The sequence below is a fragment of the Ranitomeya imitator genome, chromosome 1 (assembly GCF_032444005.1).
Source record: "Ranitomeya imitator isolate aRanImi1 chromosome 1, aRanImi1.pri, whole genome shotgun sequence".
Taxonomy (NCBI): Eukaryota; Metazoa; Chordata; class Amphibia; order Anura; family Dendrobatidae; genus Ranitomeya; species Ranitomeya imitator.
The window spans coordinates 807,305,541-807,332,522 of NC_091282.1; the positions used below are offsets into that span (position 1 = coordinate 807,305,541).

The following is a 26,982-nucleotide window of genomic DNA, read 5'->3' on the forward strand; positions in this document are numbered from 1 at the left end:
CTGGCAACTAAGAGGCTCAGCAAATGTCGCCCGTAAACTATTCTACCAAAATATGTGCTCCAAAAGCCAAATAGCGCTCCTTCCTTCTCAGCCCTGACATGTAGCCTAGCAGTAATTTCTGGCGACATGTGGAGCATCACTAAGTTGAGGAGAAATCATTCAATAAATTGTGGGGTCCAGTTTTGCCTAATAACCTTTGTGTACCTGACAGATTTTTAGCAAAAGAATTAATTTTTACCACTATAAAATATTATATTTCCTCTTCCCAATGTTGCAAAATTCTGTAAGGTACCTTCAAAATACTTTCTACACGCCCAGATGAAATCCTTAATCAGTGAAATTTCTAATATGGGGGTCACTTGTGGGGGTTTCTACTGTTCTGGCACCTCAGGTGCTCAGGTAATAGAGCCCACAATCTGTTCAAAGGGTATCTGTATTCTAAAAGCCAAGTAGTGCTCCTTCCTATCCAATCAATGCCGTGTACTTAAACACTAGTGTACAACCACATATGTGGTACTGCCACTTTCAGTAAAACTTGCATAGCAAATTATGGGGTCCATTATCTCCTATTGCCCCTCGTGGAAAATATAAATTTGATGTTAAACAGTATTTCTGTGGAAAAAAAAATACATTTTTTGTTTTCACATATAAATGTTATAAAGTTTCATGAGTAACCTGTAGGTTAAAAATGCTCAGTACACCCCTAAATGAATTACTTGAGGGGTCTAGTCTCCAAAATGGGGTCACTTTTGGGGGTTTTCTGCTGTTTTGACATGTCTATGGCTCTGTAAATTCAACATGGCAATCACAATCGATTTCAAACAAACTTGTGGTCCAAGAATAAGTTTGCACTCTCGCATTTCTGAGCCCTCCCATGTGCCCAAACAGCAGTTTTTGTCCTCATATGGGGTAGTATCGTGTTAGGAAGAAATTATAGGGTCTGTTTTCTCCTATTATCCATTGTGAAAATACAAATTTGGGACTAAAACAATATTTTAGGAGAAAAAATTAAATTTTCATTTTCACATCTATATTTTTAAAATTTCTGTGAAGTCCCTCATGGCTTCAACATGCTCAACAGAGCTCTAGATGAATTCCATGATGGGCCTAGTTTCCATAATGGGGTCTCTTGTGGGGGTCTTCTGTTGTTTTGGTACCTCAGGAGCTCTGTGAATGAGACGTGCTGTTTGCAATCTATTCCAGCCAAATTTACAGTCCAAATGTCACCTATTCCTTTCCGAGCCCTGCCATGATCCAAACAGAACTTTTTGACTACATGTTGGGTATTGTTGCACTTAGAAGAAAGTGGGTAATAAACTGTGGTGTACACTTTTTCATGTTTCCTCTTGCAAAAGTTAGAAATTTGTGGATAAAACATTTCCGTAAAAAAAAGGCAAAAACGAACATTTTCAATATGATGACCTAATGTTATCGAATTCTTTGTAGTGCCTGTTGGTGCAAAATGTTCATTATATCCGTGGATAAAACTCTTGAGCAGTGTAGTTTCCAAGGGGGTCACTTGTTGTGGGTTTCTTTTGTTTAGGCACCTTAGGAGTCCTACAAATGTGACATTTCCGTTAAATTTGTGTTCCAAAATTCAAATTGTGCTCCTTAGCTTCCGAGCACTGCCGTTCGTCCAGATGGCCCACATGTGGTCAGAAACCTTTATCAGCACACTTAGAAGAAGCATGGTAAAAGCAACAAGTACACTCGCTCATCAATACTCCTTACATATTATGCCATAGCCAGTATGGAGAAATATTAGCTCTTACGCCTCTCACCTAGCCAAACATCGTGTCTGTAGCGATAACTTGTAGGATCACTACTTCCATTAGTTGGCACTATAGAGATCAAGTCGTCTTCCTCTCTGAAGAGGCAATTTGCACATTGGAAAAATAAATTGCTGGTCCACTTTTAACCTTTTTAACATCCCAACAAAATAAAATGTTTGAAAAATGATGCAGATGTAAAGTGGTCATACGGGAAATGTTAATTATTAGCATGACAGCATAGCTGCTGTAAGGATATAATAATTTAAAGTTTGAAAATTGCAAATTTTTCACATTTTTCTCCAAAATTCAGAGATTTTCTCAAACGCAAAACATATCAACCTAAATTTACCACGATCATAAAGTACAATGTGTCACAAAAAACATTCTGCAAATGACTGGGATACATTGAAGCATTTCAGAGTTTTTATCACATGAAGTGACGATCGGATTTCACAAATTTGGCTTGATCGCTAAGGTCAAAATCAGCTTAGTAACTAAGGGCTTAAATGAAATGTCATGCTATGTGCCCACGTTGCGGATTTGTGTACAGATTTTTCATCACAGTTTTTGAAAAATCCTGCATTTCTTGTTCGGATTTCACCTGCGGTTTTACACCTGCGGATTCCTATTGAGGAGCTGGTGTAAAATGCTGCAGAATCCGCACAAAGAATTGACATGCACTGGAAAATAAACCGCAGCGTTTCCGCTTGGTATTTTCCGCATCATGGGCACTGCAGATTTGGTTTTCCATAGGTTTACATGGTACTGTAAACCGTATGGAAAACTACTGCGAATCCGCAGCATCCAATCCGCTGCGGATCTGCAGCCAAATCCGCAACGTGTGCACATACCCTTAACAGTGTGAATCCTCTAATGCAGTGTTCCCCAACTCCGGTCCTCAAGAGCCACCAATAGGTCATGTTTTCAGGATTTTCTTAGTATTGCACAGGTGATAATTGCATCACCTGGATAGGCAAGCATTCAGTCACCTGTGCAATACTAAGGAAATCCAGAAAACATGACCTGTTGGTGGCTCTTGAGGACCGGAGTTGGGGAACACTGCTCTAATGACTGACAGTCTGCTCTCTTGATCTTGCTGCAGAGCTGAGTGTGATTATAACTACCATAGTACACCTGAACCTTTTCTCATTAAAAAAAAAAACAATCTACAGCTGCAGTTGTTTTCTCATAGTTCTTGAGCGTCCATCTCACAGGCAGTCAATGTGTGGGTGAGAGGGCAGTATAGCAGAGCTGACAGCACTGAGAGGTTATTTGCTTCTGCAGATGTGTTTGTAATGAGACAATTTTTCGCTTTGTTGTACTGTCAGTTGTAATTACTCATATCTCCGCAGTGCGATGAGGATAGCAAGTATCAGTTATTACATGTCTCGCACTGTTAAGACCTTCTTTCATTTAAAATAAGCTTTGGATTCAGATTCTCAGGGTGATTAGTGTTCAGCCTATAGACCTAAACAGCTCATTTACGTATTAAGTAAAACATGGATTCCCTTAGAGTAAGTTGTTGAATTTCAGATATCAAGGTAGCATTCTTTTCAAGTTTTTGAGTCCTGGATGCCAATACAGATGGTTGATTGTCCTTTCTTCTAGTGTTGCATAAAATGCAGCTATTAGATTCAGAAACCACAGACAGCATGAATCAGCCTGGCTTGGTTACTGCAGCCAGTTATGTATTAGTGACTCCCTGCGTGGTATCTGAGAAAACATAATTTGAAAAGCCTGTCTGGCACCATAGACAGAGACCATACTGGTCCCAAAGGCGTCTCTGGCTGGTATCTCTCTACTCCATTTCAGTTGATTGACAGGTCTTTCCCTATGTACAAATGTGAGAGAGACCTGTGAATCAACTTGAGTAGAGCAGGGCTTCCCAATCTGTTTTCTCTGAAATGCCGTGGTGCAATCGTTCAGCCAAGCTCTGAATAATGTTTCCCATCATTTTCACAGCATAGATTTGTCAGGTTCCTTTTAAATGTTTATGGTGAGAGTCTGACTCCAAGCACCCTTCTTACCAGACCTACTAAGCTGCAATACACCTGCTAAATGGAATGTGACTGTACTGTGATACCAAGCACATCCACTGCCAAATGTATGTCACTGTGCCTGTGAAAATGGGACATGGTTACTGGTGATGAGGTGTTATCCAAACATGCTCGAGTGCTAATAGAGCATCTTCGACATGCTCTAATACTATGTTTGAGACACCGTTGCTGCTCGTCTCACGGCTGTTCGACAGCAGCAACATATGCAAGGATTGTCTGTTTGTTAGACAATCCCTGCATGTGTTACCACTGTCGGAACAGCCGTGAGATATGCAGCCGTGGCGACTCACACATGGTGTTAGAGCATGCAGAAAATGCTCTATTAGCACTCGAGCATGCTCGGATAACTCTTTATGCAAGCACACTCTCTCATCACTAATGGTTACTCAAGGTCTCTAAAGTTTAGCTCATTAGTAGGGATATACGGAGTCCAGCTCATACCAATCTGATATATATGGCTTATTTTTAAGGTAGGCCGTCAGTCCCTTAAAAAAAAAAAAAAACCTTTAAATCGCCTACAGAAATCCAGGTATTATTGACTGTGCTAGTTAAAATTAAAACATGACAAATTTCCAATGGTTTTCTACAATTATTTTCACAATACATGTTCGATTATTATTTCTCTTTTAGATGACTTCAATGAAGATGTTCCAGATACAGTTTCACACTGGATTTGTACCTCGAAATGCCACAACTGTGAAGTTTGCAAAGTATGTAGTTTTCTTAGCTATGGAAATGAACATCCAAGCTCTTACTAGGAGTTGTATGCATTGTGAAAGTGGCACAGCTGTCTTCTGCTAAGAGTCATGTACTGCTTAAATATTTCCTATATTAACTTTGTTCATGTACTCCTGACCCTTCTCTCTGCAGACTGCCTCATTTCCTGTTATTTTGTTCGTTTTTGTGCCCAAAGCACTGTCTACGTGTGCATGTTTTCAGATCTGTACTATTGTATTATGCTTAGAGTAGGACAAGTGACTGCATTTATCTGCAGAAGCAGTGACCAAACAGAACAATATGATAAAGGCAGAGCTTTTCTCAATTTCCACCTCACCATCATTGTAGGTATGATCTGGATGCCTGTGACATACAAGAAAAATACCCTGATTTATTTCAAGTGAACTTGGAGGTGGAGGTCTCTCCACGTGACAGGCCGGCAAACATCACTCCACCCTGGGAAAATCTTAACACCAAGCGGTTGACTCCTAAGATTCTCTTTTCAAGCCGAGAAGAACAACAGGAAATGCTGTCTAAATTTGGTAACCTTTTCACTTGAGCTTTAGGTTGGGAACTTAAGGGAGGGAGGGATATTTGAGACTTCAGATTCATGGTCATAAATCTTGATGTCTAGATTTAAGAGCTCTGAAAAAAGTTCTCAGATATTGAATTTATAGAATTGATCTTCTGGTCATCTTTTAACAAGTTATCCCTTCGCTACATTAATCGCCTATCCACAGTGTAGGTTCTTGGGTGTCCTAGCAGTCAGACCACTATCAGTCCAGAAATTGGAGAAACCCAAATCTCCCTTATGAGTGTAGCATAACCAGCACCACATTTACTTCACTTCATAGTCTCTTAGAAATGAATGGTGCAATAGTCATGCTCACGCTCTACAATGTCATTCTTCTTTGGTTTCTTTGGGACCCTCGATTTCTTAATCACTCAAGTTCCTAGAAATCTCACAGCAGTCATCCATTAATTGTCTCTTCTGTACATAGCTGATAAATATATGTAATCGGACAGCCCCTTTAATGCACACTGACCTTGTAGGATTTTTAGCACCGTGCTGGACATTTTCAATTTCACTACTCGTTACTTTCTACTCTCATCGCTTTTTGCGATTTCTCCATTTTGAAATGACCTACCAGTATCTGAAAAGTACACAGGCCCAAGTCTTTGAGTAAGCAATGTTTTTAATGTACTAAAGCTGTGTGTTTGTGCTTTCCAGGAAAACCGGAGTTGCCCAGACAGCCAGGGTCTACTGCACAGTATGAAGCGGAGATCTCCCCCGCAGAACATTCTCCAGAGCCACCAAGCTCCGATGAACAGAATCAGAACAATTTTTTTCAAACTCTTGATTGGCAAGGTACCTACACAGTACAGCAACTCTAAGGCTATGTTCACATTTGCGTTGTTGTGTGTTGCGTCGGCAACAAACGCATGCAAAACGCATGCAAAAACGCATTGTTTTGTGACGCATGCGTCCATTTTTGGCTTGATTTTGGACGCAAAAAAAAGCAACTTGCAGCGTCCTCTGCGCCCTGACGCTTCCGCCAAAAATGACGCATGCGTCACAAAACGCAAGACAACACATGTCCATGCGCCCCCATGTTAAATATAGGGGCGCATGACGCATGCGTCGCCGCGGCTGCGCCCGACGCAACGCTAATGTGAACGTAGCCTAATGTTGTAGGGAACAAGTCTGGTGAAATGCATTCGGACCACTGTTTATAACATACAACAGGCTTTGCTTTATTTTAACCCCTTAGTGCATAATCGCATACATGTACATCAGCACTCAAGTGCCCGTGTATAGAGGAGGCTGATAAGCAGAGATCTCGCCACATGCTGCCAGCATCTGTGTCTAACAGGAAGTGTCAACCATTTAAATGCCTCTGTCAGTTGCTGGTGCTTTCACACTGGCTCCCATCAGCACTCCATGTCGCGATTGTAGGGCACCAATGGTTAGCCTAGGCAGCTGGGGCCTGCTGAAGGTATCTGGTTCACCTTTTAAGCTTAGTCACATGCTGAACTTGATCAGAGACCACAATTTCCATTATATGCTACAATACTGTTGTATTACACTCTACAGCATAAGCAATCAGACTATCACTGGTTTCTTTGGAGACTTAAAAATAAGTTGAACAAAGTAAAAAAAAAATCGTTTTTAAGAATTAAAAAAAAAAAAAAATCAAATCAACCCTTTTTTCTTACATTAAAACTTATGAAATAAAAAAAATATAATTATTTTTCTCCGTGTCCTTATATGTCCAGTCTGCCAAAATTAAAATAAATAAAGTAAAATTAACACACGGCAAATGCTGAGAAGAAAAAAAAGTTTTTTTCAGTCACTACACCTCCCTAAAAGAAAAAATATGCATTCAAAACTGGTCAAAATGGCGTATCAATAAAACTCAGGGCACGAGAAATAAGCCCTCACATCTCGATCGTTGGTAAAAATAAAAAGATTGCACATCTTAAGACAGCAACAGGAACCAAAATGTATTTCTTTTATGTTTTTTGTTTTTTTCCTTACAAACGTCTGAATTATTTTGACCTGATAAATTAAAAATATATACACCAAGTTCAGTATGTGCCCTAATCGTACTGAACTGGAGAATCGTGCTGCCGGGTCATTTTTTTCAAATCGTAAACGCTGTAAAAACAAAACTTAAAAAAACATTTCATCACCCCATTTTTAAATAAACTGTATGGTAAAATATGAATTATGTCGTAAAGACTCGTCTTGCCAATAAAAAAAAACAACTTTTCATATGACTCAATAGAAAAATAAAGCTATGGCTCATGGAAGAAGGTGAAGAAAAATGCAAACTTTAGATGGAGAGGCGTTAAAGCATAGATTTCCTTTTTTTTTTTTTTGTAATCTACATAATCTTGTAACAAGAAAAAGGAAAGGACTTCGTTCGGCACACCAACCCGGTAAGAAAAATAAAAAAAACTTTATTGGGGAATGTCAAGCCATGGTTAAAAGTAGATAAAAACACTTGACTCGTTTCTGGCGCTTAATCATAGAATACAGAATTGGCAAATGCATTTATGCATAAGTAGGGAAAACGAACCAATCAAATATTTGCACGCTTAATCACATTAGTGATGCATAAGAAGTGTACCGTACTGACGTAACAAACAATTGGTCACCGTAAAAAAAAAACAATATATATAGAATAAATAATTTCTGAAATTCATCCCTTTTGGATATTTGGTGTCTAATTTTTAAATCCAAAAGGCTTCCCTGATGGTGAACTGTTTTTGTCTATTACCTCCACGTGCAGAGTTCACAACTCTTTCAAATCCAAAAAAGGTGCGTGGTGTCACCTTTGCGGACATTGGCAAAATGCTTTGATGCTCCTAAATAGGAACCATTTTTGTTATTAATGTTTGATAAATGCTCTGATACTCTTTTTTTTTTTTTCAATTTACAAGTCGAGCCCCTGATATATTTTCAATGGCAGGAAATGCAGCATAAACAATAGACGACCTATTTTGTGTCGCAAGTGATAAAAGTTGTAATATTGTGAATTGTACCCAAAGCCGGATTGATTTTGTTCTGTCCAATTCATGTGCCCAAACATTACATCTATTGCCGGCACATTTATGGAAACCTATTGCAGATGGCCACGTTCTAGTGTTGTTGGGTTGTTTGATAAGGCTGGGGATAAAGAAATACCCAGGGTAAGACCCCTCCGGGCCGCATATCTGCAACCATTGCCTGTGATTTCAGGAAGGATATCATCCTGATTAGTAACATGTAAATACTTTTTTAAAATAGATTTAATTTCACTGAACTGTGGACTTTATGGAGTTGAGAACGTGACCATAGATTGCGTATTATTCTGAGACAGAGCGTACTCGTAATGGGGAGAAAAGGATCTAGGTTTTTTGGACTCCTTATTGATAGCATGTTTGATGTCACTATTAGTGTAACCCTTTTCAATCAAGCGGTTGCTGATAACCTTGCTTTCTTGAACGAATAATTCATTTGTATAACAAAACTGTTTGGCACAATTGAATTCCCCGTATGGTATGGCTCGTATAGTATGGTTGGGGATAGGAAGCTGAAGATAACAATACTGTGTTGCCTGAAAGGTCTTTCCCGTAAAGGGACATTGTAACTTTTTGTGGCAGAATTACCTATTACCGTATATACTCGAGTATAAGCCGACCCGAATATAAGCCGACCCCCCTAATTTTGCCACAAAAAACTGGGAAAGCTTATTGACTCGAGTATAAGCCTAGGGTGGAAATGCAGCAGCTACCGGTGAATTTCAATAATAAAAATAGATCATTATTTCCCCATAGCTGTGCCATATAGTGCTCTGCGCCGTTCATTATTGCCCTATAGCTCTGCCCCATATAGTGCTCTGCGCCGTTCATTATTGCCCTATAGCTCTGCCCCATATAGTGCTCTGCGCCGTTCATTATTGCCCTATAGCTGTGCCCCATATAGTGCTCTGCACTGTTCATTATTGCCCTATAGCTCTGCCCCATATAGTGCTCTTGCACCGTTCATATTGCCCCATAGAAAGCTCTGCCCCATATAGTGCTCTGCACCGTTCATATTGCCCCATAGAAAGCTCTGCCCCATATAGTGCTCTTGCACCGTTCATATTGCCCCATAGAAAGCTCTGCCCCATATAGTGCTCTTGCACCGTTCATATTGCCCCATAGAAAGCTCTGCCCCATATAGTGCTCTTGCACCGTTCATATTGCCCCATGGAAAGCTCTGCCATTGTCGCTGCTGCTGCAGTAAAAAAAAAAAAAACACATACTCACCTCTCTTGATTGCAGCTCCTGGCGTCTCGTCCCGGCATCTCCGCTCTGACTGATCAGGCAGAGGGCGCCGCGCACACTATATGCGCCATCGCGCCCTCTGACCTGAACAGTCAGAGCACAGAGACACCGGGAAGATGGAGCGGCGCCCGGCGGCTGGAACGCGGACAGGTGAATATTACATACTTACCTGGTCCTGGCGTCCGGCTCCTTCTCCCGCACAGCTGTCTTCGGTGCCGCAGCTTCTTCCTCTATCAGCGGTCACCGTTACCGCTGATTAGAGAAATGAATAGGCGGCTCCACCCCTATGGGAGGTGGAGCCGCCTATTCATTTCTCTAATGAGCGGTACCACGTGACGCTGAAGAGGAAGAACTGCAGCACCGAAGACCGTGGGACGGCAGGGGGAGCGCCAGGATCGCTGGGACTAGGTAAGTATGCCTCAGCGCCCTCTCCCCCTCACCCGCCGACCCTACCGCCGACCGTGACTCGAGTATAAGCCGAGAGGGGCACTTTCAGCCCAAAAATTTGGGCTGAAAATCTCGGCTTATACTCGAGTATATACGGTAGATAAATATCTAAAAAGGGAGTTTCAGTAGTAGGAATGCTTAAACTAAATTTCAGATTCAATTCATTAGAATTGAGGTAGACATTAAATTTGTCCACATCGGATAGACCACCCTGCCATACAAGCAAAAGGTCATCCACATATCTCTCAAACCAATTTATGACATTGTAAAAAGGATTCACACTAGTGAATAATTAGTGAATAATTTTTCAACCATGACATATAGAATCATAGAGCATAGAGTTGGAAGGGACCTCCTGGGTCATCTGGTCCAACCCCCTGCTTAAAGCAGGATTCACTAAATCATCCCAGACAGATGTCTGTCCAGCCTCTGTTTGAAAACTTACATGCAAGGAGAACTCACTACCTCTCGTGGCAGCCTGTTCCACTCATTGGTCACCATCACTGTCAAAAAGGTTTTTCTAATATCTACTGTGTCTCCTTCCATTCAGTTTCGTCCCATTGCTTCTAGTCTTTCCTTGTGCAAATTAGAATAAAGATGATCCTTCTACAATGTGACAGCTCTTGAGATATTTGTTGACAGCTATTAAGTTTCCCCTCAGTCTTCTGTTTTGCAAGCTAAATAGTGATGAGCGAGTGTACTCGTTGCTCAGGTTTTCCCGAGCACGCTCGGGTGGTCTCCGAGTATTTATGACTGCTCGGAGTTTAAGTTTTCATCTCCTCAGCAGCATGATTTACAGCTATTAGCCAGCTTGATTACATGTGGGAATTCCCTAGGAACCAGGCAACCCCCACATATACTCAGCCTGGCTAATAGCTGTAAATCATTCAGCTGCCGTGATGAAAACTAAATCTCCGAACACTAACAAATACCCGGAGGTTACCCGAGCAACGAGTATACTCGCTCATCAATAAAGCTAAACATTCCCAAATCCTGTAACCGTTCCTCATAGGACATGGTTTGCAGACCGGTCACCATTCTAGTCGCTCTTCTCTGAACTTGCTCCAGTTTGTTAATGTCTTTTCTAAAATGTGGTGCCCAAAAATGGACACAGTATTCCAGATGAGGTCTGATGAAAGAGGAGTAGAGGGCAATAATGACTTCATGTGATCTAGACTGTATGCTTCTGTTAATACATCCCAGAATTGTATTTGTCTTTTTTGCTGCTGCATCACACTGTTGACTCATGTTCAGTAATCTATTAGTATACCCAAGTCTTTTTCACATGTGCTGTTGCTTAGCCCTATTCCTCCCATTCTGTATATTCTTTTTTCATTTTTATTGCCCAGATGTAGTACTTTGCATTTTTCTTTGTTAAAAAAATCATTCTGTTAGTTGCTGCCCACTGCTCCAGTTTATTTATATATTTTTGAATACTCTCTCTTCTCTAGTATTAGCTATCCCTCCTAGCTTTGTGTCATCAGCAAATTTAATCAGTGTACCCTCAATACCTTCATCTAAATCATTGATAAAGAGGAAAGAATATGGCAGCACTCACCAATCTTCTGTGCAGGTTACTTTATTAGTGCATTATCTTCACGGCGCGGGGGTGTACAACCGAGATAATGTGAGGGCTGAACACATTACCTCGGTTGTACACCCCCGCGCCGTGAAGATAATGCACTAATAAAGTAACCTGCACAGAAGATTGGTGAGTGCTGCCATATTCTTTCCTGCTCATATGCACGTTTGTATGCTTCTCTGGCTATAGCACCCGAAATCAAGCAGACCAGCAGAGGTTCATATACCGGACCATTCATTGTGGGTTTTAATTTTAGTGGTGCGGATCGCTTTTTTCTTTGACTTTGTATAAATCATTGATAAAGATGTTGAACAATACAGGGCCCAGAACAGAACCCTGTGGTACCCCACTTGATACATTCTTCCAACTGGATGTGCAGCCATTTACGACCACTCTTCGGGTCCGACCAGCCCGTTATGAATCCACGTACAGTTGTCTTGTCCATTCCATACTTAGTCATTTTTTCAATAAGGATGGTGTGAGATACTTTGTCTAATACTTAGCTGAAGTCAAGAGAGACCATATATAAAGAATAGCAAGGGACGAGGAAAACCCATCGTGGCACCTAGTGTGGGGAGGAAGAAATGAGAATCAAACATTAAAAAATTATGGTGTATGCACTGACGAGGCATCCGAATTCCAAACACGAGGTGCAGTGGAGTTCACACCTTTTAAAAGCATAACAAATCTGAGCCTCTTCCTGCTCCCTCTTCTGCTGCTGTCTGAGCCTCTTCCTCCTGCTCACGATCAACAGAGCCACCTGCCTTACCGCAAAGAGAGGATGTGACAGCAGAACCACCAGCAGTGTGTCACTGAGCATCTCAACACCATCTCATGGAAGTGTTCATTTCTCCATCCCACAAACACTCGAGAGAAAGGGGAAATACTCGCCTACCTACCCAAGAGGCATGGTCCTAAATGACAGAATTACCAAATTCCTGTCCTTTGACATGCTGCCGTTCTGGCTGGTGGAGACTGATGGCAGTGACTGTCCCGCAGTACTTTGTTCCCCTCTGCCATTACTTTTCCAGGCAGCCTATCCCCTATCACACGTTGCGACGAAATTAAGCGTGCACTGTGCAGCGACAGCGTAAACGTAAACTTGGCCATGGATGTTACAGCTCCCTAATTACCCCCTGGGTAAACGTAGTGGATGCTGGGGCAGAGGCAGAAGGTGTTCTAGCACATGTGCTAACACCGCCAGGGATTGCTGGATGTTTATCTGTCCAGGTTGCCTCCTACTCCGCTTTCTTCAACGCCTCCTCTTCCGGTCACAATATGGTCTGTACCACCAACTTCAGCAGGGTGAAACGACAGTAGGCTGTTCTGAAACTCCTCTTTTTGATGGACAAATCCCACACCACGCAGGAGCTGTGGATGGTGATCAAACATTGGATAGATGAGTGGTTGTTTCTGGTGAACCTCAAGCCCGACCTGGTGGTGTGCGATAACGGGTGAAATCTCATAGCAGCTTTGGGCCTAGCCGGTTTGACACACATCCCTTGCCTGGCGCATGTACTGCATTGGATGCAGAGCTTCATGAAAAATGACCCACGTGTCCGAGCTGCTGCTCGCCTGTCTGTGCTGCAGCGTCTCTTCTGAATTCCCACTCACCGCCTCATATGAGATGTATTAACAAGGTGGAACTCCACCTTGCACATGTTGGAGAGACTGTGCAGCAGCAGGCATTAGTGGAGTTTCAGCTGCAGCACGCACGGATCAGTTGCAATGTGGAACAACAATACTTCACCAATGAGTGGGCCTCCATGCAGGACTTGTGTGTCATGTTGCATTGCTTCGAATACTTCACCAATAAGGCCAGTGTTGATGATGCCATCATGCACATTACTACAGGGGTGTCAAACTGCATTCCTCGAGGGCCGCAAACCATGCGTGTTTTCAAGATTTCCTTAGCATTGCACAAGGTGCTGCAATCATTATGTGTATAGGTGATTAAATTATCACCTGTGCAGTACAAGGAAATCCTGAAAACATGACCTGTTTGCAGCCCTCGAGGAATGCAGTTTGACACCCCTGCATTACTATATCACTTTTATGTCTTCTGGAAAAAAAACAATCCAGTTGATGATGGATGAGGTGGTGGCACAGGAGGAAGAGGAGCAGAAGGAACAGGGAAACGGACCATTCAAATCGTTGTCAGGCCTGTCGTCCACACATGGCTTGGAGTTCCTGTAGCAATAGCTGACAGGTACGCAACTGCCTAGCCAGGGGACTGTTTTGTAGAAGTAGGAACTGTGTTCACAGCAGGGTGGCACTCAAAGCAGCTCACATGCATCACTGGAGGACCCAGATCCTACACCTCCCACCGAGGACAGCTTGTGGTTGCCTCTGGGCAGTCTGGCACGCATGAGACAATACATGCTGCTGTGCCTGTACAACAGCCAACAACTGCTTGTATTGTTACCACTACTGATTACTGTGTGCCACCCTACTGGATCCCCTCTACAAGGACAACATACCATCATTATTTCCGTTACTGAAGTGGGATCACAAAATGCGTGAATACTAACGCACCCTGGTAGAGGCACTGCTGACAGTGTTCCCACCTGAGAGCAGGGTCGGACTGGCAATTCTGGCAAATGCCAGAGGGACCTGTCTGGTTATGGGCTGACTGTTAAGAGTTGTGATGGAGTACAAAGTTGCTGACTCAGTCACTTGCCCCAGCAGGCCACGGGTATCATTAGACATATTGGTCTTGTAGAATATCTTCCTTTCCTCCATCCAGGGTAATATTAGTAATATATTCCATCTGCTTCATAGGGACGGGGACAACATGAGCCTGTGTGATTTCAAATGCCAGGACTGAATTACAGCCCCAGTCCGTACCTGCCTGACAGTGTGGGCTTAGTAGAAGAACAAAGATATGATCTTTCCACATCTGGCCACTGGAACATTTGCCCATTCCTAATGGCAAAACAGTTACAGCTCCTTCATGTTAGATGGTTTCCTCTGGTGAACAGCAATATTCAAATCTGACCACATATTCTCAGTTGGATTAAGGTCTGGGCTTTAACTAGGCCACTCCAAAACATTTAGACTTTTCCCCTTAAACCACTCGAGTGTTGCTTTAGCAGTATGCTTTGGGTCATTGTCTTGTTGGAAAGAGAAGCTCCATCCAAGTCTCAAATCACTGACAGACTGAAACAGGTTTTGCTTAAGAATATCTCTGTATTTCGCACCATCCATCTTCCCCTCGACTCAGACTATTTTCCCTGTCCCTTCTGCCGAAAAACATCCCCACATCGTGATGCTGCCACCACCATGTTTTACAGCAGGAGATAGTTTTTGAGGTGATGAGATGTTTTGTTTTGGTGCGAGACAAAGCAATTGCTTTTGTGGCCACAAGTTCAGTTGTGGTCTCATCTGTCCACACCACACCTTCCTTCATACATTTGTGGAGTCTCCCACATGTGTTTTGGCAAACTCAAAATGAGCCTTACAATTTGTGTGTGTAAGTTAAGACTTTTTTTTTCTGCCCACTCTCCCTTAAAGGCATCCTGTATGAAGTGTCCGGATTATCGTGTTCGTATGGACAGATACTCCAGTGTCTGCTTGGGAACTCTGCAGCTCCTTCAGGGTTAACTTTGGTCTCTGTGCTGCCTCTGATTAATATCCTCCTTACCTGGGCTGGGAGTGGTTTGGTGGGCGGCCCTCTTGGCAGGTTTGTTGTGATACCATGTTTTTGCCTTTTGATGATGATGATGGATTTGATGATTCTCCAAGGGATCATCAGAGATTGGGATTTTTTTATAAAGCAACCCAGACTTGTAATTCTTAACAACTTTGTCGGTGACTTGTGTGTGAGATCTCCTTGGTCTTCATGGTGTTTGGTTAGTGGTGCCTCTTGGTTAATGATAATGCAGCCTCTATGGCCTTTCATAAAATATGTGCATATACTGACAGACCATGGGACATTTAGATTGTGCACAGGTGGGCTCCCTTTCACTAAGCTTGTGACTTATGAAGATAATTGCTTGCACCAGAAATTTTTAGGACTTTATATCAAAAGGGGTGAATACATGTGCACATGCCAACTTATTTTGCCTATAAATGTAATTTATGCCTATGAAGTGAATACTTTTGCACCCCACTTTACAGTGTGAGCACCTACATGGCCCATTTGCTGTGAGCTTCCTGTATATGGTATGAGCCCCCACATAGCAACCACCATTTGGTGTGAGCCCCCACATAGCTTCCAATATACAGCGTGAACCCTCATATAGCCTCCAATACAGTGACGACAAAAAGTTCAGCATTTTTTTTTTTTAAAGTGTGATTACTTCTGTCTGGTTGTTGTGATGCCATTTTCCTGGTGATGGAGTGAAAATGCATGAAGTTGTCATCATGCAAGACCTTAATTTTAACCAAAATGCTGTAGAATATAGGTATGGTCAGTTAAAAAAAACAGACATCCAAAAGTTTTGCATATACTATTTATTGATCTCAGCATAGAGAGTAATTCATTGCTTACAATGCCATAACCTAGCATTTTGTAGCATAACCTCTTGCTTTCATTTACTGCACCACACCGACTGTGCATTAAAGCCACTAGGGCTTTCAAGACATCCTGAGGGATCTTGTTCCATTCCATTTGCAAATCTGCAAACAATTCATTGCATTGTTTACGGGCCCCAACTCGTCACCCTAACTCATCCCAAAGGTGCTTTATAGGGTTTAAATCATTGTGATTGGCGGCCATTGCAATAGGCGAACATTTTCATTGGCTAACCAATTTTTTACTCAATATGATGTGTGCTTAAGATCATTGTCTTGCTGGAATTTTTAGCCCCTACCTACTTTGGTTTTACCATGTGTCAGCATTACATTCTCCAGTATATCCTTGTACATGGCAGCATTCATATTTCCATCAATTCTATGCAGAGGGCCATTGGCAAATGCAGAAAAGCAGCCCCAAACCATGACATTGCCACCACCATGTTTCACTGTAGGTGTTTGGTAACTTACATCATTACGTTTTCCAATTGGGCTGTATGGCTTCTTGAGAGCAGTTGAATTCCATAGCTACCTCTTTTAGGCTACTTTCACACTTGCATCGGTACGGGTCCGTCGCTAAACGTCGGGCCGACGTACCGACGCACGTTGTGAAATTTGTGCACGACGTGGGCAGCGGATGCAGTTTTTCAACGCATCCGCTGCCAATTCTGAAGTCTGGGGAGGAGGGGGCGGAGTTCTGGCCACTCATGCGCCGTAGAAAATGGCAGACGCGACGTACGAAAAAACGTTCCCTTAAACGTTTTTTCCTGACGTCGATCCACCAAAACACGACGGATTGATTGCACGACAGACGCGAAGTGTGGCCATTTGTCCCTAATACAAGTCTATGGGAAAGAAAAACGCATCCTGCGAGCACATTTGCAGGATCCGTTTTTTTCCCAAAACGACGGATTGCAATGGATGCCAAACGACGCAACTGTGAAAGAAGCCTTAGACTTTTGCCTGACTTCACTCTCAGAGTAATAAGCTTCCTGACATCTGGTGATAAATGTCTGTCTTTGCCATGCTTTAATCGAAAAACGCACGCAAAAAAAAAAAATTGTAGGCAAAATTCGACTACTCATGACAAAATATTCAAAATATTTGGCCCAGCAAATGTTGAAAACTAACCAATGTCAAGTACAATTTTCATCCTTACAGCTGACAACCATTTGCTTCCGATTTACTAACATCATCGGGAAAACGGCATCACAACAACCAGACAGAATCACACTTTAAAAATAAAAAAAAGTGCAAAACTATGGGTTGCTACTGTGTACGGCCTGAGGGCCCCCACATAGCCTCCATTATACGGCTTGAGGCCCCGCCCGCATATGCCCTCTATATACATGCAAACATCCCATACACACATGAATAAAAAGCAAACAAAACACCACCACATACTCCCCTCGCTCCCTTTCTCTCGGTGCTTTGCTCCAGTCCCTGGTCCATTGATAATCTGCTCAGCAGACGTGATGAAGTGATGTTATGTTTCTTTTCTTATGTCAGTCACGCATGCTGTTTGGGGGAAGCAGGAGCTGGTAGTTCCACCCTTTATCAATGGATTCACCACTGTCTGCATCTCAAAGATGCAGATAGAGGTGACAGCCATGGCGGTCAAGGGTAGGGTGTGGCCCGTGGGCTACTATATCAGCCTTTCAGCTTTTTCTGTCCGCAGGCCGGACAGGAACAGCCGGAGGGGCGAATGTGGCCCGCGGGCCGCAATTTATCCAGCTCTGCTGTAGTGGGATGCAGTGCAGCCAGTACAGAGCAGTTTTCTTGTATGTCTACAATGTGATTGTATTGCAATTTGTTTGAATGCTTTATTCTAAAAATCATTATCTGTGTTCATGATACTTAGATCAGATGGAAGGAAGAGACTTTCACGTCGGAGTCCAGGCGTATTCATCCAGGGAAGATCACAATGAAAGTACAAATGACAACAAGAGTGAACCTTCTGACGAGGAGTTCTATGACTTTGGCCAAGTGCATAGTGCACTCGAAAGTGAAGAAAGAGGCGCAAACATCTTATCTCCTGATGTATCCGAACCTGCAGATCATGTACTTGCATCAAAGAATGGTGCTGACACTCCAAACCCGAAGGACGAAGAAGTAGAAGCAGACTTATTAGGACTAAACACGACACCTGCAGCTACCGACAACAATGCTGTTCCCTCGCAAATAATGAATTCATCCAGCAATGCAGCTTTACTAGACGATCTTTTCTCAGACAATCCTTTCTCGACTGACTGCAGAACTGAGAACTTGTTAGGATCTGGGGAGGATTTTTTTTTCAGTGGTCCAACTGAAACATCTGCAGAAACGGGCTCCTCGTTTGACACCACGTTTTCTGCTTCTGGTAATATCTAGTTTCTTTGTGGGAATTTGGAGTTGTAATTTTATTAAATGATTGTGTTGACCTTAGCTGTTTGCAACATTTAGGGGGACGGTATTCTTGATAGACAATAGAGAGGAGACTTCAAGTAAATTGACTTTGTCATCAGGAAATGATCTTTTGCTTAAATCGGCTATTTTTGTTAAATATTTTTTATTTTAATGTTGTGGGTTTTTTTTTTTGGTTTTTTTTTTTTACAATTTTCCACATCACTGTATATTGAAAAAAAAACCAAAATGTATGGGTATGCATAATATATATAAATACACTGATCAAAAAATAAAGGGAACACTTAAACAGCATAATGCAACTCCCAGTCAATCACGCTTCTGTGAAATCAACCTGTCCAATTATGAAGCAACACCGATTGTGAATCAATTTCTCCTGCTTTTGTGAAAATGGAACAAACAGGTAGAAATGATAATTAGAAAGACAACCCCTATAAAGGAGTGGATCTGCAGGGGGGGGGGGGGGGGGGGGGGGTGGTGACCACAGACCATTTCTCTGTTCTCATCATTTTTGGCTGTTGTTTTGGTCACTTTTGCATTTTGTCATTGCTCTCACCCCTAGAGGTACAGTAACATGAGGCGGTGTCTACAACTCACTGAAGTTGCTCAGGTAGTGAAAGCTTATGTAGGATGGCACATCAATGTGAGCTGTCAAGCATAGCTGTATCTGTCCGCACAGTGTCCAGATCATGCAGCAGATTTTGTTGTTCCCTTTATTTTTTGAGCAGTATATGCATATGTATGTGATCACCACCTGCAGAACCACTTCTTTTATAGGGGCTATCTTGCTAATTGCCTATCATTTCTACCTGTTGTCTGTTCCATTTGCACAACAGGAGAAATTGATTCACAATCATTGTTGATTTCACAGACATGTGATTGACTTGGAGTTACATTGTGTTAAGTGTTCCCTTCATTTTTTTTTGAGCAGTGTGTGTCTAAAGTAACTCTTTATCTCTGGATCTATCTATCTATTTGTACTGAAATCTTGTGTTTTCACACTGGACACAAAGTTTAAAATTAGAGTATGTTCAGACTAATGCATTTTCTATCCGAGTAGGTAGCAAACAGCACACATACCCAATGTTGGCTAGTTCTATGTCATAATAACCTAGAATCTGAAAAATTGCTAATTTATTGACCAGACTAGTGATTTTACATAGTAAATGGCTCCTGTGGTTATCGCTGATGGGCCACACAATCCAACTCATGGAGCTAGTTGCATACTTGCCCTAATTTTGGTAGCTTTAGGCTTACACTTCCTGACTTGTGCAGGAGACATTTCTGCAGTCATAGCAAACAGTATTGTAGTGTCCAATAACACCTCCTATATAGAGTAGATAATTCTGGACCCACTATTCACATTAGTTGAGCTAGTCTCCATTCCCTCCTTGCACAATTACCTTAGCACAGGTTATGTTTCAAACCAAACAGGAAAATGAGATGTGATCACCAGGCGCTGCAGTAGAGTGAAGACAAGGGTGTTGTCTTGGGGTTACCGCGACATGGAGGAGCCAGAAGACTGCAGCGTCTGATTGCTCCTTCGCCTGTGCTGAAAAGAAGCACTAATCCTTCTTTTTACACGTTTTAAATTTATTTTGGCAGTACAGGGGTTAGTCGGCCATGTTGGGAGCTCTGGGATATAGGTCTTACAGTTAACCACTCCTATTCCCTATATAATCTGTGTCCTTACTGACAGACATTGTCAGAGCTAGCTTATGTTGCATGGCAGGGAGGATAGGTGTTGGTGATTTTGTGAGAAGGCGTTTGTTGGGTTTATCTGTGACTGTTTCTTGGTTAGTAAGTGTGATAATTCCCTTTCTTCTCCTACTTTGGTTTTACCTCATCCTCCACTCCCCGATGCATTCCTCTGTTATATGTGATTGAATATTTGTATGCCTGGTATTTTCCTTTTCCCCTGTTCGTAAAACTTTGTTTGTCTGGTTAGTGTATTACGGGGCACTGCTACTCCCCTCTTCCCTGGGTGGGGGAAGGGTACAGACCGAGGGTGGATTCAGGAGATAAGGCAAGGTACGTGGCCTCGGCATCTTCACCTCCCGAAATAACCCAGGGAATAGGGCGAGCTATATGTAAATGCATGATGAAGTGCAATGCAGTGCTTACCCATGTGGTGAGTGACCCAATTTTCATATAGCCTGACTCTGACAATACTGTTCCTGTACCTCGGTGCCATCTTATGGCTATAGTTTTTTTTTTTTTTTTTTAATTCCCCTTCTTGTGATTAGCAGGGCAGTGGTCCATTTTAAATGGTCTTAATGCTAAATCTGGCTAAATTTTCAGGATCTATAAATGTACTAGATGGTTGCCCGATTCTAACGCATCGGGTATTAAAGAATATGTATGTCCACGTAGTATATTGCCCAGCCACGTAGTATATTGCCCAGCCACGTAGTATATTGCCCAGCCACGTAGTATATTGCCCAGCCACGTAATATACAGCACAGAGCCACATAGTATATTGCACAGCCCATGTAGTATATTGCCCAGCTATGTAGTATACTGCCCAGCCACGTATGACACAGGTTAAAAAAAATAAAAAATAAACATATACTCACCTTCCGCAGGCGCGTTGTAGCACTGTCGCCTGTGTGGGGTGCAGGCTGCATCTTCCGGTCCCAGGGTGTGCTGACGTCGCAGTGACGTGACCGTGTCACGGTCACATGACCGTGACATCATGGCAGGTCCTTTCCGCGCAGGCGCACAGGACTTGTGATAACGTCGCGGTCACATGACCGTGATGTCATGGCAGGTCCTTCTGCCAGACCATCTGTGCGACCGGAACGTGCCGGTTGCATCTCGAGGAGCGGGAAAGGTGGCGTAGGTGAGTATATAATCATTTTTTATTTTTTTAATTATTTTTAACATTCGATGTTTTTACTATTGGCACTGCATAGGCTGCGTCAATAGTAAAAAAAACTTGGTCACACAGGGTTAATAGCAGCGGTAACGGACTGCATTACACTGCGGCATAACGTGGTCCGTTACAGCTGCCATTAACCCTGTGTGAGGGCAGACTGGAGGGGTGTATGCGGGCGCCGGGCAGTGAGTGCAGGCAGTGAGGAGCGGCCATTTTCTTCCGGACTGTGCGTGTCGCTGATTGGTCACGGCAGCCATGACAGGCAGCTGCCGGGACCAATCAGTGAACGAATAACTGTTACAGAAGGACAGACAGACAGACGGAAGTGACCCTTAGACAATTATATAGTAGATATTCCTTCACTCTTGTATAATGTAAATTTGTTTCTTACAGTAATTGACCTGCAGTGCAGATTTTAAAGTTAGCGGCATGTGGATTTCTATTCTGAATTTTCACTGCAGAATTTGCCCCTTTCAATGTAAAGTGGTTACACATGCAGGATTCGCCATGGATTTTTCTGCCTGGTGTTGACCTCTTTTGTTGAAGGATATCTTTTACCTTTTGCAACTTTCTTGTCCAATGCCAGAGGAGACAAAATGAAACAACATATTTTCTAAAATCAGATTTCCTCATTAAATGATTGAATGCAACTATTTCCACTTTTGAATCCTAGGTGGCAGATTTATGGATTGCAGTTTTAAAAAGTCGTATTTATCGGAGTCATGGAGGAAAATTGGAAAAGCATTACGCAACACTTTCATTAATTTGTCAAAAATAGACCATGCAACCTCCAGCAAATCTGAATTCAAAGATTTCCCTCATGACAGAACTTTGTGTCAATTATGCTATACCTTTGTATTTTGTCTACAGACCCATTTGACCCATTTGCAGCTACTGTGTCTGAAAATAAGTCGGGTGATCCAGATCTGTTTGAAGGACTAGTCAGCCCACACTCTGCATCCACTCCTAATGTGTACCCTTCTACACGTACTCCACCTCCTGCTTCAAGCATGGATTTCTTAAACCTAGGTAAGTGAGTACCGATTACATTATACATTAATAATTGCTCGTAGTGACTCCACGTTTTTTTTTTTATTTAAAAAAAATATTACCTGTTTTCTATGCAGTGATTTAATTGTTTAAAATTCATTTTTAATCAAGTGACCTTTCTGCAATATAATTAATTCGAACCAGATCCTAAAAATCTATGAACAGCGCTTTAATGCCAGTATTATGGCGTAAAATGCTTTGAAAAGTCGCATAATTTTGGCACCGCTGTAGGTTGCAGTAAAATTATGCGACTCCATTATCGCCTAGAATCATTCGCCTTTCCATGGATCAGGATTATCTGATTCCACTCCATCTGCTCAGGATTAGAGTTGAGCGACTAGGTTCGGAATCGGTTGCCGTATCTGAATTTGCCATTTTTGTGTCACATTGGTAACATATTCATGCAGAATTTGTTTGACGATCGATTTTGAACATAATCGTTCAATTCTACTCTTATTGACTCAAATGACTTTCGGTTGTGTTGGGCGAATATTGCAAACACAATTTTTGCCATCAATTGTAATCGGAACAAAATTTTTAAACATTTGCTCAACTCTGCTCGGGAGATGACAGCTCCAAATACAGAGGGGCTGTGGACAGATTTTGTTGCCCAATAGGGACAGAATTTTTTTTGTTTGTTTTTTTTTTTACAAAAACCAAGTTGAGGTTAAGGACCACCAAATTTTTTTTATTTCAGGGACATTTGTGGGGATCCAGGAACCGGAATGAAAGGCAGTGTGTTTTTGGGAAATATGTTGTCGGGCATTTAAATTGTTTTGCTGGGCAGTGAATTGTAAGACGATTATTTGGGGTAACAAACCTTTGGAAAAAATAAAAGGGGGTAAAATTAGTTCAACTTTTATATAAGGGGCTGCTGAAAAGGGGGTTATTTGATGTGAAAATGCACTGTCGAGATACTACAGCGATGGGGGTACTGTGGAACTTGGTCTTGCCAGTGAAGCTTCAGCAGTGACGACCGACCCTGTTACTATCGGGCTGTTGGATCCCGTGCTGGAAAAGTCGTCGTCAATGGCTGAAAACTGCTGTGCTTCAAAGCAGTGTGTACGCCTGCTCCTCGGTGAACATTCTGTGGGCCATTATTCTATTGTATATGCATTCCTAAGAAAAAAAAAAGTAACCTAATCAAACACTACTAGACCTAAACCTAATCTTACACTAGTAAACTAAACCCAACTTATTTTTCTTTAAAGCGAACCTGTCAGCAGGATTTTGCGACGTAAACTACAGACACTGTCAGGTTGACGCTGTTATAATGATTAACATGATACCTGGGGTGAAGACATCAGTCTTGTGGTTCTTGTGTAATCAGTGTTAGAAGTTTTCACTTAATGATATGCCCGTGCTCCAGGGGCGGGACTGTAGGCAGTCTTATCTTACTGCTCTAAGCCAGAGAAACCAAAGAAAGACCTGCCCACAGGCCACCCTGAAGCACAAACCTGATCCTTATCATAGAGCCGTGCTATTTGTGCTTTTGGGGCGGCCTGTGGGCAGGTCTTTGGTTTCTCTGGTTTAGAGCAGGAAGCTAAGACCCTGTCTACAGTCCTGCCCCAGAGGACAGGTATATCATTAGCTGCAAACTTCTAACTCTGATTACACAAGAACCACAAGATGGATTTCTTCACCCCTGGTATCATGTTAATCAGTTTGACAGCAGCAACCTGAGTGTCGCTTTAAGCTGAACCCTGGCACGGCTTTATGGAAATGGCGCTACAATTTTTTTATTTATTTTTTACTGACAGGACAGCACTTGGACGTAGTGAATCTCTCTTCTCTCCCACAACAACTACAAGGAGAGAAGAGAGAGACGCAAACCATGTGTTGCCATATTTACTAATATTGGGGCTTTTGATCATTGGATAGGATCTATCACTGTAATCAAGTCATGGACCATTGAAAAAATCTCTGATGTTGCCAGGTAGATTGCCCACCATTTTTCATTGGTAGAAAGAGGGAGTCTGGGGGATCACTGATCTGGATCCTAGAGTACTATCGGGGGGCTCAGGGACCACATTTCTCTCTCCCCTGATATGTTAGATCATGTCATAGAGAAGAGAAATGATTTTTAAATTGGACTTTCCTTTTTTTTTTTTTTTAAAAGTGATCCCCATTATTCCGTGAATAACAGCGATGACATTTTCTCCACGGTCTCTGAAACCTGGATATTTTCTGACGCCTAGGGGCGCTATACCCTTATTTCTCAGCGCCGTTAAAAAGCTTCACTGAGGAATAAAGCCCCTTAACTGCTGTCGCTAAAAGGCTTAGCGGTGGTCTTTAAGGGGGTAACTGATCGGCGTGAGCCCTCACCAGTCAGCCACGCTACGCTGTGCTCTTAATATATAAAAACTTTAATAAGATGACTATTACACTTTAACAATCTAAACTCTAATCCTTGTATCCAGGCCATTATGGCATGAAATACTTTGTTGGCAATTCATCATTCAATACTTTATTACAAATACCGGCTGCACTATTGCACTGAAAACTGCCAGCAACATTCCAGACACTGTTTTAGAATTTTAACTTTTTTTTTTTTTTTTTTTTTAAATAAATCTACATATAGAAGATAATTTCCCAACAACGCACTCAAGAATAGTTTCTTCTGCCAGCAATCCAGACCTTTTAGGAGGATGGAATTCATGGGATGAGCCTTCTAAACCCAATGTGTTTCTTCCAAAGTCCAACAAATCGCCCTTTGAAGGTATAAGATGATGTTGTTATTATTGTTATTATTATTGTTATTATTATTATTACATACCTATACAGAACAGTGGGCCAGTTTAAGGGTAAGCAGCCACTTGATAATCTGAGAGCAAAATGATGTAGGGGAAGAGAGCCTGATTACAGTGATGTGTAACTTAATAGGCTGTGTTTTGCTTTTTCAGTAGAATCGTTTATCAGTGTGAGTATCACTATGGGACAAGAAATAGAAAATAGTCCAGCTGACCATAGCAGATATCCTTAGTAGCGATGAGCGAATATACTCGTTGCTCGGGTTTTCCAGAGCACGCTCGGGTGGTCTCCGAGTATTTATGACTGCTCGGAGATTGTTTTCCTTGCCTCAGCTGGATGATTTACAGCTGCTAGCCAGCCTGAGTACATGTGGAGGTTACCTGGTTGCTAGGGAATCCCCACATGTAATCAAGCTGTCTAGTAGCCGCGAATCATGCAGCTGCTGCAAGGAAAAGGAAAACCCGAGCAACGAGTATACTCGCTCATCACTAATCCTTAGGTGTTCAGAGCAGAGAGAATGCGGTGTCAAAGAGTGGGGCAGTCAAAACATGAGAAATCCAGCTCAATGAACTTGTGAACAAACCCAACCCTTTAACGAGCCTTTCCATATAACTTCTATCCTAAGTCATCTGGCAAGGCTCGTTAAAGGATCAACATTGACTTTTAGGATTGCTACTTCCAATAGGTGGCATGCATGGCATATAAATCTCCTCACTCTGACATGCCAGGCCTGGCATGTCACTCTCCACAAGGAGAAATGTTACCCCTTAGATCCCAACAGCTGCATAGAAATTAATGGAATGGAAAGAGATGACTTGGATGTTACTACAGGGCCAAGGTACATGGCAATTTGCATATGCAGCAGTTGGCAGCTGACATCCGGCACTATGTGCCAGGAGCGGTCACGGACCGCCCCCGGCACATTAACCCCCGGCATGTGCCGGCGGTACAGGGAAGCATCGCGCAGGGAGGGGGCTCCCTGCGGGCTTCCCTGAGACCCCCGCAGCAACACGATGTGATCGCGTTGCTCCGGGGGTCTCCTACCTTCCTCCCTGCAGCAAGTCCCGGATCCAAGATGGCCGCGGATCCGGGTCCTGCAGGGAGGGAGGTGGCTTACCAAGTGTCTGCTCAGAGCAGGCACTTGGTAACGCTGCAGCGCTCTGAGACAGATCGGTGATCTGTCAGAGTGCTGTGCAAACTGGCAGATCACCGATCTGTACTGTCCCCCCCCGGGACAAAGTAAAAAAGTAAAAAAAAATTTGTACAAGTGTGTAAAAAAAAAAAAAAAATCCCAAAAAAAATCCTAAATAATGAAAAAAAAAAATAAATATTATTCCCATAAATACATTTCTTTATCCAAATAAAACAAAACCATAAAAGTACACATTTAGTATCGCCGCGTCCGTAACGACCCGACCTATAAAACTGTCCCACTAGTTAACCCCTTCAGTAAACACCGTAAGAAAAAAAAAAAAAAAAAAAAAACGAGACAAAAACAACGCTTTATTATCATACCGCCGAACAAAAAGTGGAATAACATGCGATCAAGAAGACTGATATAAATAACCATGGTACCGCTGAAAGCGTCATCTTGTCCCGCAAAAAACGAGCCGCCATACAGCAACATCAGCAAAAAAATAAAAAAGTTATAGTCCTCAGAATAAAGCGATGCAAAAATAATTATTTTTTCTATAAAAGTTTTTATCTTATAAAAGCGCCAAAACATTAAAAAAATGATATAAATGAGGTGTCGCTGTAATCGTACTGACCCGAAGAATAAAACTGCTTTATCAATTTTACCAAACGCGGAACGGTATAAACGCCTCCCCCAAAAGAAATTCATGAATAGCTGGTTTTTGGTAATTCTGTCTCACAAAAATCGGAATAAAAAGCGATCAAAAAATGTCACGTGCCCGAAAATGTTACCAATAAAAACGTCAACTCGTCCCGCAAAAAACAAGACCTCACATGACTCTGTGGACTCAAATATGGAAA

At 42.3% G+C, this 26,982-nt stretch overlaps 1 protein-coding gene across 2 annotated transcripts in view; it reads left to right on the forward strand.

The window, feature by feature from the left end:
- Positions 1-26,982, forward strand: part of GAK (cyclin G associated kinase) — a 189,180-nt gene that overhangs the window by 137,028 nt on the left and 25,170 nt on the right. The window contains exons 18-23 of one of the 2 annotated variants that reach the window (XM_069739054.1): positions 4,460-4,539; positions 4,895-5,088; positions 5,778-5,915; positions 17,767-18,264; positions 22,057-22,215; positions 24,818-24,955. In XM_069739054.1, the coding sequence (XP_069595155.1) occupies positions 4,460-4,539; positions 4,895-5,088; positions 5,778-5,915; positions 17,767-18,264; positions 22,057-22,215; positions 24,818-24,955 (1,207 nt within the window). The remainder of the gene's footprint in view (positions 1-4,459; positions 4,540-4,894; positions 5,089-5,777; positions 5,916-17,766; positions 18,265-22,056; positions 22,216-24,817; positions 24,956-26,982) is intronic. The other variant, XM_069739064.1, reaches the window with a different exon arrangement.